The following is a 13,168-nucleotide window of genomic DNA, read 5'->3' as shown; positions in this document are numbered from 1 at the left end:
AGAACTAAAGGTGACAAAGCAAGTGCTTATTTCATTTTCAATTGGAAAGTATCAAGATGAAGTGATGTGTGATGTTGTACCGATGCATGCTGGGCATCTCCTTCTTGGACGGCCCTAGCAATTTGACAAACGTGCGATTCATGATGGATACACAAACCAATTTACCTTTAAACATTGAGGACGAACGGTGACGTTAGCTCCGCTAACACCCAAACAAGTTTATGAAGATCAGCTCAAAATGAGGAGTTCTATTGAAAAATCAAAAGAAAATGAGCGAGAGCAAAAAAAATGAAAAGAATAAAGAAAAGAGTGTAAACAATAAGAAAAGCAAAAAAATGAGTGATAAAAAAAGAGAGAACGATGCAAAAGAAAAAGAAAAAGAGATGAGTGATGAGAATGAAAAAAAGAGTTTGTATGTAAAAGAGAGAGAAGTCAGGAAATCGATGTTGTTAAAACAACCATTATTGGTTTTTTTGTACAAGAAAAGTCTACTTGGTACTAACGAATTTGATGACAAGTTACCCTCTTTTGTTTTGTCTGTGTTGCAGGAATTTAGAGACGTATTCTCGGAAGAAATTTCGAGTGGGTTACCACCTATTCATAGAATTGAGCATCAAATAGACTTTGTACCGGGAGCCGCGATTCCAAACCGTCCTGCTTACCGGAGCAATCCTGAAGAGACGAAAGAACTTCAAAAACAAGTGAATGAACTTCTTGAGAAGGGCTATGTGTGTGAAAGCCTTAGTCCCTGCGCCGTTTGTGTTTTGTTAGTTTCTAAGAAGGATGGAACGTGGAGAATGTGCCTAGACTGCCGCGCCATAAATAAGATAATCATCAAGTATCGACATCCTATACCGCGATTGGATGGTATGTTTGACGAATTGAGTGGCGCAAGTTTGTTTTAAAAAATTGATCTCAAAAGCGGATATCACCAAATACGTATGCACGAAGGTGATGAGTGGAAAACTGCTTTCAAGACGAAGCATGGACTTTACGAGTGGCTCGTTGTGCCATTTGGTTTAACGAACGCCCCGAGCACCTTCATGAGACTTATGAATCACGTTTTAAGACCTTTTATTGGTAGATTTTGCTTGGTATATTTCGATGATATATTAATTTATAGCAAAACTTTGGATGACCATGTATTGCATTTAAAGGCTGTTTTAGAAGTTTTGAGAAAATAGACCTTATATGCTAACTTGAAGAAATGTGATTTTTGTACTAACAAGATTGTGTTTTAGGTTTTGTTGTTAGCTCGGAGGGCCTTGAAGTTGATAATAAGAAGGTTAAGGTGATCCAAGAATGGCCTCGTCCGACGAATGTCTCCCAAGTTTGAAGTTTCCATGGATTAGCCAGCTTCTATTGTCGATTCGTGCCAAACTTTAGCACTTTGGCCGCACCATTAACTGGGGTTATCCGTAAGAATTCTAATTTCATATGGGGAGAGGAGCAAGAAAATTCATTTCTGAAAATTAAAGACTGTTTAACTCATGCACCATTACTAGCATTGCCGAATTTTGATAAAACTTTCGAGTTAGAATGTGATGCATCAGATTTAGGTATTGGAGCCGTGTTGATGCAAGATGGATGCCCTATCACGTATTTTAGTGAGAAACTTAATGGCGCCATAGTAAACTATCCAACGTACGACAATGAGCTATATTCGTTGATTCGAGCTTTGGAAACGTGGCAGCACTATCTCTGGCCCAAAGAATTTGTAATCCACACCGATCACGAATCTTTGAAGTATTTAAAAGGGCAACATAAGCTGAACAAGCGACACGCTAAGTGGGTAGAATTTCTTGAATCTTTTCCTTACGTCATAAAATATAAAAAAGGTAAAGAAAATGTAGTGACTGATGCACTATCTCGGAGGTATGCTTTATTAAATGTTTTGGATGCTAAATTGATGGGGTTTGTATTTCTTAAAGATTTATATGCCGATGATGCTGCCTTTGGTGAATTTTTCAGGTTATGTGAAAAGGGAGCATATGAGAAATACTATCGACATGATGGATACTTATTCCGAGAAGGAAAACTTTGCATACCACAAGGATCCGTTTGGGAAGTGTTGATCGAAGAAGCGCATAGTGGTGGGTTGATGGGGCACTTCGGAGTTGCCAAGACTTTAGCCACACTCAACGAACACTTCTTTTGGCCCAAAATGCGACGAGACGTTGAACGGTTTTGCAATCGTTGCATTGCCTGCAAACGGGCTAAGTCTCGAATTAAGCCCCACGGTTTGTATAAGCCATTACCCATTATGTTTTAATTTAAGACATGCTTAATGAAATCAAGACACATTTAATTTAACTAAGACAAGACAAATTAAACACTTATATTAATTAAAGACAAATTAATAAGCTGTAGTAAAACTTAATTAAATGCTTAATTTAAATGGTCCAAAAATTCCAGCAGCAAATTTATTAGCTGGAACGAAATTCAGCTTCCCAAAAATTGAAAATATTGAACTCGTTTTTGAACTCTTTGCTATCATTTTCCACTATTCGTTCCACCATTGCTGAAATAGCCTCCTTAAATTGTTTAGCTCTAGCTCGCGTTATCGGACCAATGGACAACTTGATAGCTTTTTGTTCGAACTCTACTTTGTTCGCAGGCGAGCTTACATCAGTTATTATCCTCTCTAGAGATATGACATAGATTCCAATGCCTTACCATTGCCAAAAGTTGATGAATTCTCCTGACCAAAGCGGAATTAGAACCACTTGAGGAACTATCCTAAATGGCCTTAACTGCCTCGAGATTATCAGTTTGAATTATCACACTGTCATAACCCCGATCTAGTAAAAGTGCCAAACCATCTAAGATGCCTCATAATTCAGCATCAAATATGGAACAACTCCCCAAATATCTATTGAAGCTGAAAATCCACCCTCTATTCCAGTCGCGCACTATTCCCCCGGTTGCAGCAAAACAAGCATCAATCCTAACAGTACCATCAGTATTCAAATTGACCCAATTGCCTGCCAATGATGAAAATGAATTTGGCCCTCACGACTTGGGTGGTGTTGCCTTATTAAAGGAGGCATATTGTTTTGCCCAATTATAAGACACTTTGATAATTTCGCTAGCATTCCATGGAATACCTTGAAATGTGAAGAGGTTTTGATTCTTTCAAATATGCCAAGCAATAATCCCAAAAAGGCATTGCCAATCCATGTCACCCAAGCACATATTTTGTTGATTCTGCAAGTTTGACACAAGCCACTCCTACAAGTCTCTAGAATAAAACCAATTATGTCTTCCTACTAGAATTAATTGATCCCAGATATCTCTTGCTGCAGGACGGTCTCTAATGACATGTAACACATCATAGGAGTCATGTCCACAGAAACCGCAGGTACTATCATGCCCAATACCTTGATTCGTTCTTTCCACATTGGTAAGTAAACGTTGTTTGAATGCAAGCCAAATGAAGAACCTAACCCTTTGAAGGCCCTGGAACAAATATAACTTTTTAAATTATTAATGAAGTTTAATAGCTTAATTAAACCATTATATTTTATTTAATGAAATTATAAAAAAATAAAAATAATTAAATTAAAAATTATTTAAAATATTAAAATTTTGTATCAATTAGTATAAGTCGATACACAAAGTACAAGCTAGAATTGATCAAAATGGATTGAAATGGTTGAAACATATTGAAATTTTAATTAGAATAAAATTTAAATTTTTAGTAAAATTTAAACCTAAAACGAAATGTACGAATAGATATGACCAATACCAAAATAGTATCGACTAAGAAAAGAAAAAATGTATAAAGTAAATTTACGGTTTTTAGAAAAAATAAATTTATTATTCAAATAATTTTACTAAGATATTTACTTTTTATTTTTGAAAATATATGGTATTTTTTTAAGGAACAGAATATATGGTATTTGTTTGTCTAAATTGGGACATTTTTCCTTTTCATAGAATTAGGACAAATAAATGCTGCAACTTGAATGCACTTTTCATTGATTTAAGCATTTGTCAAAGCCCTTTTTCATGTTTCGGAAAATGTATTAAGATTCAAGATTTTCATAAACTTGAGATATTTCTTTGAGAATAATAGCCAATTTGTCAATGATGTATTCATTTTTGAAGCATTTGGTTTGAGTCCATATTAATGGTCAGGTCTAGTTAATCGAAGCACTAAATCTACTATAGTCTGACGTAAGGCTTACAAAATCATGATGAAGTAAATGGTTGAAAAATTTTAACTCCATAAATATATCAAATAATTATCCATTAATTGAGAAATTGATGTTGTTTTTTTTTTATACAATATTAGAGGTAGAGAATAAAAGTAACACGATTTGAACCCGTGCTAAACAAATGGTTAACAAAAACTTTAACTACCGCTTCATTCAAGACCTATTATATTGTTTATTACGTTTTAATATTTTTGTAGACATGAGAAATTTTGATTTTATGTAGTCGCTCATGCGAAAAGCTATCTCACAACCGAAAAATATTAGATAAATTTTATTATAAATCTAATTTAATTTAATATTTTAGAATTATAATTTAATTGAATCATCTCCAAAATTGAATAAAATGATATAAAACATTTGCTGTTAGCATAACTATTTTGACGATTATATTTGTAAAATATTATAACTGAAAATAGAAACTGGAATGTAGGATGTTATCGACTATAAAGGTAAAAGCAAAATTAGAAATCGCACCAATGTGCATGAAAACAATGAATTTAAAATACAGAAATATGTTTTAAAATAACATATAATAAATAATAAAATATATGGTTTGGAACTAATTAATCATAATAACACATGAAATTAACAACATAAATATATCATATTAACAATACTAAATACACTACAATTATTTATCATGTGCTGTTGGGGATTCACCCTATTAAGCAACGAACAAGTAAAAATAGTGGAAGAAATTGAGAAATTTAACACACAAATTATTTAACGTGGAAAAACACCATGGGTAAAGATAATTTTACTATAATGATAAAAAAATGAAGAGTACAAAAGATGAGGATAAAAACTAAACCTCGAAAACCCGAAAACAAAGAACCTTTAAAACGTAAACACAAAACTCTTTAAAAGTGTTATGAGTTTTAATATCTAATTGGTGTATTTTCTAAGATTGTAAAAGAGCCTATTTATAGGCTAAATTCATAGGTCAAATAATAATAAAATAATCTAGACTAATCAGAGTTTGATTCAAACAAATAAATAGAATTTAACTGGAAGATTATTTCTCAAATTTGACTGAAATAGGAGTCATACTCAACAAATCTCCACCTTGACTCATATTTCCACAATGCCATCTTTGCCAAAACCTGGCACGGGCCTTTCTTAAACTATGCAAGGAACTAACTGAGTCAAATCTATGCTTAGAAACTAGAAGACTTCTAGCCTTCGACTTGTCCACTGCCAAATCAAAACTAACCCGGGTCTAATTTTCACGAACACAGTGCCCTAACTTTTCAAAACCTACATCCAAAAGAGAACCTATCTTCAACGAAACGATCACACATTTTCCCCTCTTATGACAAAGTTGCCTCTGCTCCAAACGAGTTTACTTCGACTCCGTAACGGATGAGGGACATCCGATTTCATCGGTCACTGTAGAACCTTCTAGAATATAAAGACCGTCGGTCCTTTTACCTTTTAACAAAATGAGAGCTTCATGATATACCTTAATGCCGCTTGACTCGATGTTGATTCTACATTCTTTCGAGTCTAAAATACTTAAAGAGATGAGATTCTTTCGTAGATCAAGTACATACCTGGCATCTGAGAGTGTCCTAATCGTCTAATCGTGTATCCTAATTTTAACAGTACCAATACCAATTACCTTACTGGATGAATCGTTTTCCATACGCACAACTCCACCTTCAACCGAATTGTATGTGGAGAACCATTCTCTATTGAGACACATGTGGAAAGAACATCCCGAATCTAGGATCCACTCGGACGTAAGCTTGAAGCTTTCGCTCGTTGACACTAATAAGAAATCATCACCGTTTTCGTCGGCCAAATTAGCACCAGCAACATCTTCCTCTTTACTCTCAGTAGCTCTTTTATTTTGTAGTTTATAACAATCTGCTTTGATATGACCTAACTTTTTACAATAGTGACACATTTTGTCTCGCTTCTTTGATGCTAGCAAAACGGAAGCTTGCCTATCTGCCTTGCTATGCGAACCAAACTCATTGTCGAGTTTGTCTCAACTCAACAAATGACCCTTCACATCTTCGAACGAGAGTTTGTCTCTGCCATAAATTAGGGTCTCCCTGAAAGACTTGTATGAAGGGAGTAAAAAGCACAATAATAGCATAACCTGATCTTCATCGTCAATCTGAACCTTAACGTTCTTTAAATCATTTAAAAGAGTAATACATTGACTGATGTGATATCTAAGAAGCTCACATTCATTCATGCGAAACATAAATAGATGTTGTTTCAACATTAAACGGTTAGCCAGAGACTTAGTCGCATAAAGAGTTTCTAACCTTTTCCATAAGGCGGATGAGGTCTTCTTCATCAATACCTCCTGCAATACCATATTCGTAAGGCACAACTGGATTGCAGACAATGCCTTTTCATCAAGCTCTTCCCATTCTGTTTGATTTAGATTCTTAGGCTTTTTCCCGGTAACAACCTTTTTCAAGCTGGTTTGAACTAGAATTGCCATCATCTAAACTTGCCACAGATTGAAACTTGTGATACCATTGAACTTCTCAATTTCAAACCTTTTTGCTACCAGATCTGGATGAATCAATCTACAAAAATTGAGCTAGCTCTAATACCACTTGTTGAGAATCAACCCGATTAAGTAACGAACAAGTAAAAATAGCGGAAAAAATTAAGAAATTGAACACACAAATTTAATGTGGAAAAACCTCTCCAAAGAGGATAAAAAAATCACAACTAAAGAAAATTTTACTATAATGGCAAAAGAACGAAAAGTAAAAAAGATGGAGATAAAAACTAAACCTTGAAAACCCGAAAATAAAGAACCCTCAAAACCTAAATTCAAAACTCTCTAAAAGTGTTATGAGTTCTAATCTCTAATTGGTGTATTTTCTAAGGTCGTAAAAGAGCCTATTTATAGGCTAAATTCATAGGTCAAATAATAATAAAATAATCTAGACTAATTAGAGTTTGATTGAAACAAATAAACATAATTTAATTGGAAGATTATTTCTCAAATTTGATTGAAATAGGAGTCATACTCAACATGTGCTATCATCAATTGTGAGTTAGTGTCTAGTTGACTGTATACAACTGATGGGGATAATAAATTATGCATATTAAATATATATAAATTATCATGCCCTAAAATATAAGGGGTTAATTGTAATGGGTAAACAAGAAAAATGTATAGGGCTGAGTGGTTAAGTGTTTAATGTCCTCAGAGACCCAAGTTTAAACTACCTTCCACCCATTTCTTTTCCTATAATTTTCAACAACTTAGGATAAAAGTCACACCAAAATATATACGGTTGGGAATAGAGATTAAGTAAGAAATAGACTTTAGGCTTAATGGTTAAGAGTTAGCTTTTCCTTTTTAGTGACCTGAGTTTGAGCTACTCCTTTTTATTTCGTAATTTCGTCAAATATACCCTAAAACACATATATACTATTAAGTGTAAAAAACAAACAAGAAATAAACAATAGACTTAATGATTAAGGTGTCATCATCTTTAAAAGTCAAGGTTCTAGCCCTCTCTTTTCCATGTTCATTTTAATTTCAACAATTCTAAGAAATATTGGGTTTAGGGTCTTAGGAAAATTGCATGTGCTGCCCTTGGAATTTAACCAATTCTTTCCTAATTAGAATTTACAACTTTTCCCTTCTCAAAATTTCAATAGAATTAGAATTCTACCTTACTTTTCTTTTCAAATTCTAATAGAAATTGCTCTTCATCTTTCTATTTATTCTCTTTTTTATTTCTTTCCATTTTCTTTCCATTATATTTTATACCAATTACTATGAAGTATTTTTATTTTCCTGAATTAGATCATTTCCTGTTTACTCGCTTCTCTATCGGTTGTCAAAATTGCCAATAGATGTTGGCATGAAATAAGAAGATGTAATAAACAATAATTTAAAAAATGAATAAGAACTTCCTCAACACAATTACCTTAATTTTACTACCGCAAATCTCGATGATTGCTACTAACCTTTTTTAATATGTAGAAAGGAAACTGAACATTAAGAAAAAATGATAATGTACAAAAATAGAATTCTAATTGTGAGTGGTTCTTCCTTGTGTGCATGACTCTACTTATAGACCAAAAATATTAAAATTTGAAAATACAATTGGTTACTCTTTCTTTTTATGTATTGTTTTTTATTTATTTAAAATTGAATTTACTTTGATTTGGCTTATAGATTAATACCATGTAATATGGTAAGTTGGGTTTTGGAGGTTATTATTACCTTTATTATGTTTTTTTTTGTTTTATTACCAATGATATTATATTTAAGAGTTCCACTATTAGTATTGAATTTCTCGAGTATCTATTTCATTGACTGAAGTTCTTTCTGAGTTTTTTTTTTCAATAACAAGTTGAGACTCTTTTGCCTCCACGTCCATGATTAGCTTTAGATTTCTTCTTTCAATCTACCATTTTCAATTACTAATCTAGAGTTTACATTGCAAATTAGTTCCCATTTGTCAAGCATAGTCATATAAGTCTCTAAACAGCTAGTGGAGTCCTTATCACTCCAAGTGACACACAAAAACTTCTTTTTCTTTTTGAAGGTGTTTGCGCACTCTATCTGAATGTGTCTAAAACTATGACATTTATGGCACTGAATCATTTTCTTATTATCTTTGGTAGTTTTCTCATTGATGACAACTCCTTTGAATCTTCCTTGTTGAGCATTCTTGAACTTTTCAAACCTTTAACTTCTTTTAGATCGATTTTTGAAAGCCTTGTTGAAGTTCTGACTTAATAAAGCTATTTGTTCATGCAACTTTTCCATAGTAATGCTATGATCAGTAGGCACTACTTTAGTCACTTATAACACAATGCTCTTTTCTCATTTGCTCTCGTTTCTCTTTGTTTCATCTAGATTGATCTTAAAATTTTGAAGAGATCTAATCAACTCATCAATACTCATAGTATCAATGTTTTTGGCTTTCTCGATGGCTATAACTTTGTTACTAAATTTTTCAAGCCATGATTGAAGAATTTTCATGACCAAATTCAAATTTGAATACTCATCTCCAAAGGTGAAGACCTGATTGGATAAATCATGAAGTTTGGCATATGACTCGCTTCTTCTACATCTTTAAGGTTTCAAATTTGGTTGTGAGCATTTGCAGCTTAGATTGCTTCACCGTATTCATGCATTCATGAGTTATTTCAAGAATATCTCAGGATTTCTTAACAATTGTGCATTTGGAGATTCTCTAGAACTATTGAGGGTCCACTCTATAGAAAATTGCATAGAGGGTTTTAGAATTAACGTTGGCAAATTTCTCCTCCTTAGTGGTCCAAGTCAATTCAGAATTTGATGTCTTGACTTCATCAACTTTAGTGAATGGACGCTCCCAACCAGTAAGAATCGATCTCTAATCTTTTTCATCAAATGACTTGGTAAAAGCCATCATTATGGCTTTCTAGTAGGCATAATTAGCACCATCAAGCACAGGGGGTTGTGTCCGTGATTAACCTTCTATTGCAAGCAAATATCAACACAAAATAATCCAATAGATTGTTTAGTGGGAGGCTTGGATACCAATTAAAAGTTCTCAAACATTACTTGCAAGCAAATTTGAGTAGTGCTAGAAGCAGTGCTAAAGACTAGGGCCAACTACTTCAAGCACTCAGTATGAACAAGGTAGAAAAACAAAGAACACATGATATGTTTATGTAGTTCAATTTCCTTACATATGTGGGGTCTTGCCTAGAAAGATGATCTACTATCTTTGCAATTCGTGCAACAAGTGATTTCAACCTCTAACACTTACAAAATTAGACTCCTTACTTTTGTACCTAAGATCTAGACAACTTTCCTCTAAGTTTCTCCCTTGAAAACTTAGGATATTAACCAAGTAACACACTTGATTTTCATTCAATCCACTCATAAGAAATGTTCTTCAATGAACAATAATAAGTGCTCTCAGATTAGTACATCACCTATACAAGTCTCCTCAATTGATAAGGAACAATGCCTTGCTAACATACTATCTCAATTGTAATAAATCTTCTCATGAAACTAGCAAGATAATAAGCATAAGTAATATCTCCAATGAGCTCAGGATAAGTCTTGAATCTCTAGGATATACTTCCAAGTTTTACTTGATTCGATGCGATCCACCAAACTTGGAAAGTTGATTGCCTTTGCTTTCATCTAAACCAATCTCAAGGATATGTTGCTATAAACACTTTGGATATCAAAGATGGGCTTGTTATCATCCAAAGTATCAACTATAATCAAAGCTCAAAAATTTTGTTACCAAAATTTGCCAACACTAAACATGGCAAGTTTTTGAGCTAAGCTGTGACAGACACCAATGGGCACTCCTTCAAACTATCTCAACGCATATTTTTTTTTATATTTATACTCTAGTTTTATATATTTAAATTGTTAGTAATTTGCAATACTAGAAATCCCACATTGCTAACATATACAAAATATAAAGAATTTATATAGACAATTCTTTATAACATATATATAAGGTCAAAAGATGGTCACTTGAGCTTGAATTTTGTGCAAATAAGTTTTTAAATATAATAATTATTTTTATTTTTCAAAATAAAATAAATTTTATTTTCATCTGAATAGATTTATTCAAATAAGCGTAACTTTAAAAAAGATTCGTAATGAATAAACATAGCTGAAAGTTATAATGTTAAGAAAAGCGTAACTTGTGCCACAAGTTACATACTAAATGACATATTTTTAAACATAATTTTTATTTTTATTTTTAAAATAATAATAAATTTTATTTGCATCTGAATAGATTTATTCAAATAAACATAGCTTTTAGAAAAGATTTGTAATGAATAAACATAGCTGAAAGTTGTAATATTATAGAAAAGCGTAATTTATGCCACAAATTATGTACTAAGTGACATGTTTTTAAAATATAAATATTATTTTTAATTTTCAAAATAATAATAAAATTTTATTTAATATTATAAAAATAAAAAATTAAAATATTATAAAAAACTAACGAAGATGGGTTTAAGCCTTGATTTAGAGTCTAAGCCTGCCAATATCTTAAGGCTTAAACCGGCATAAGTTTTTTCGCAAATTAATTTTTTATTTTAATATATTTATCATATTTTCTCAAAACATAAAACACATTACATTGTGGTGGGATTTTGATTTTAGTAACTTTACAATGAAAGTTCAGAAGCTGTGAAAGCAATTTACTATGCAAAAAGCTGTATTATTATTTTTTTTTGCCAATATAAAGACTTTGGGTTGATTTCCTTTTTCCTTCTTCAATGAAAACCTAAAGGCCAAAAGGACATAAAAAGAGATGTGACTCAATTTTGTAATTTGGCAATCTTTAATTACGGGCATATTTTAGTCAGTATATAAAGTTGTTAAAATGTCAATCAATGTTCTAAAAGGTGGACATCTATCTCTTTTGTGGTTTTAATTATTACAATCAAATTTAGCTATTTTCTAGGTTTATAATTGATTAAATAGTCAGTTAAAGATAGAGTCTAATTATTTGTAATAATCAAAATCTAGTTAGAAAGAGCCACACAAAATCTGAGGTTTCAAGTTTATGTTTGAATTTTATCTAAATTTATTTTAATAAATTAATTGATTGATTTTAGGTTATAGCTGTAATTGTATGTTTAAATTGTGATATTTTTAAATATAAAAAGAGAATATTATTTTGTAATTAATACAAATTATAATATTAAAAGAATTATAGTATGAACAAGAGGAAGAGTACACATAAAAGTGAAATGACATTTTACTTTTACTTGGAATATAAAAAATTTATACATCTCTTCTATTTATAGGGTCTCAATCACCATAAGTTACAAATATATAATAAAGATAATTAAAGTACCCTGTAAATTTTGAGGGGTTACAAGAGTTACATGAAAATGAATTTTTTTTTGGGGGGTTTATGGGAGTTATATAGACATCCATTTTACAATTCTCCCCATTGGATGCCCATTCGTTAAAACCTTATTAGGAAAAAACCATATAGGATAAAAACCTAATGAAGGAAAAAGAGTACACAATCTCTTATTACAAGTTGCCTTGTTAAAAAACTTTACCAAGAAAATTCAATGGGATGAAACCTTGATTAAAGGAAAATAGTACATGTTTTAGACTCCATAATGGCAACACCACAACATATCTTTGAGTCGACACATTCCAATGTTGTAAACTATTCTTTCAAATGTTGTGGTTGACAATTTCTAGGTAAGTATACCGAATCAAGGAGTACTGGTAAGGATATATATATATATATATATATATATGAGCAAGGCGCATAGTATAAAGAGGTACTATTGGCGAAGTAGTATTCGCCCAAAAGCTGTTTTTGGAGTATAGAACGAGCGGACTCCGACATGAAAATAAATAGACAATGACTCCCTATTAGATTTCGGTGATAAGTGAAATAGAAGTGGTAATACGAAAGGAATAGGTATAAGGTAAGAGTCCATGCTAGTGATATAGTACATCCAGTGACCAATGTGGTCCCATGATAGTTAAGTTGTGAGGAAAGCTAGTTAGAAATTAATCGAACGTGGACTGGAAGGGTTAAAGGCCAAATGAGGAATTGAGTAAGTTCTTTTAGGTGGCGGATTCTGATAAGGCCACTCATTCTTGATGTGACGTTTACCAAGTTCCCATGGAGACTTAGGTTAAGTTAAAGGGACATTTCGATTGAGTTAAGAAGAAGGTCATACTCTTCACCCTTTTTCATTTGAAAACATTAAGATCTAGGGCTAAAGAAAGATAGAAATATTTCTCTAAGATGAGGTTGAAATCTTGGACATTTCTAGTGATTTTCTTCACATTAAGGTACGCTTCATGACTCTTCTTGAAAAGGGAAGACATATCTGTAAGTATGCTTGGAGAAATAGGGCTTAGTGATACATCTGGGTTTAAAAAAAATGATAAAGGCTACCCGAATGGGTTCTAACAAAGTGTCTCTATTTACCAAGATAGAGGAAGCTGT

The 13,168-nt window shown here is 32.3% G+C and overlaps 1 protein-coding gene across 1 annotated transcript; it reads left to right on the top strand.

Moving 5' to 3' along the window:
* The first annotated feature begins 383 nt into the window (after positions 1-383).
* LOC128032595 (uncharacterized) lies at positions 384-2,661 on the top strand. Its single transcript, XM_052621239.1, has 3 exons — positions 384-867; positions 1,506-2,240; positions 2,618-2,661. Exons 1-3 carry the CDS (start codon positions 384-386, stop codon positions 2,659-2,661), a joined length of 1,263 nt encoding a protein of 420 aa, XP_052477199.1.
* Positions 2,662-13,168: the final 10,507 nt, after the last annotated feature.

The sequence above is a fragment of the Gossypium raimondii genome, chromosome 9 (assembly GCF_025698545.1).
Source record: "Gossypium raimondii isolate GPD5lz chromosome 9, ASM2569854v1, whole genome shotgun sequence".
In the NCBI taxonomy this organism is placed as follows: domain Eukaryota; kingdom Viridiplantae; phylum Streptophyta; class Magnoliopsida; order Malvales; family Malvaceae; genus Gossypium; species Gossypium raimondii.
The sequence above is the reverse complement of the archived record's forward strand: the minus strand, read 5'-3'. Positions and strand labels throughout refer to the sequence as shown.

What these genes read in the sequence shown, in the direction of transcription:
- LOC128032595 (XM_052621239.1), top strand. Translation starts at nt 384, where the DNA reads ATGAGTGATGAGAATGAAAAAAAGAGTTTGTATGTAAAAGAGAGAGAA. An exon ending in TCCTATACCGCGATTGGATG is followed by an intron (nt 868 to 1,505) that starts GTATGTTTGACG and finishes CACCATTACTAG; the next exon opens with CATTGCCGAATTTTGATAAA. An exon ending in GTCTCGAATTAAGCCCCACG is followed by an intron (nt 2,241 to 2,617) that starts GTTTGTATAAGC and finishes CTTTGTTCGCAG; the next exon opens with GCGAGCTTACATCAGTTATT.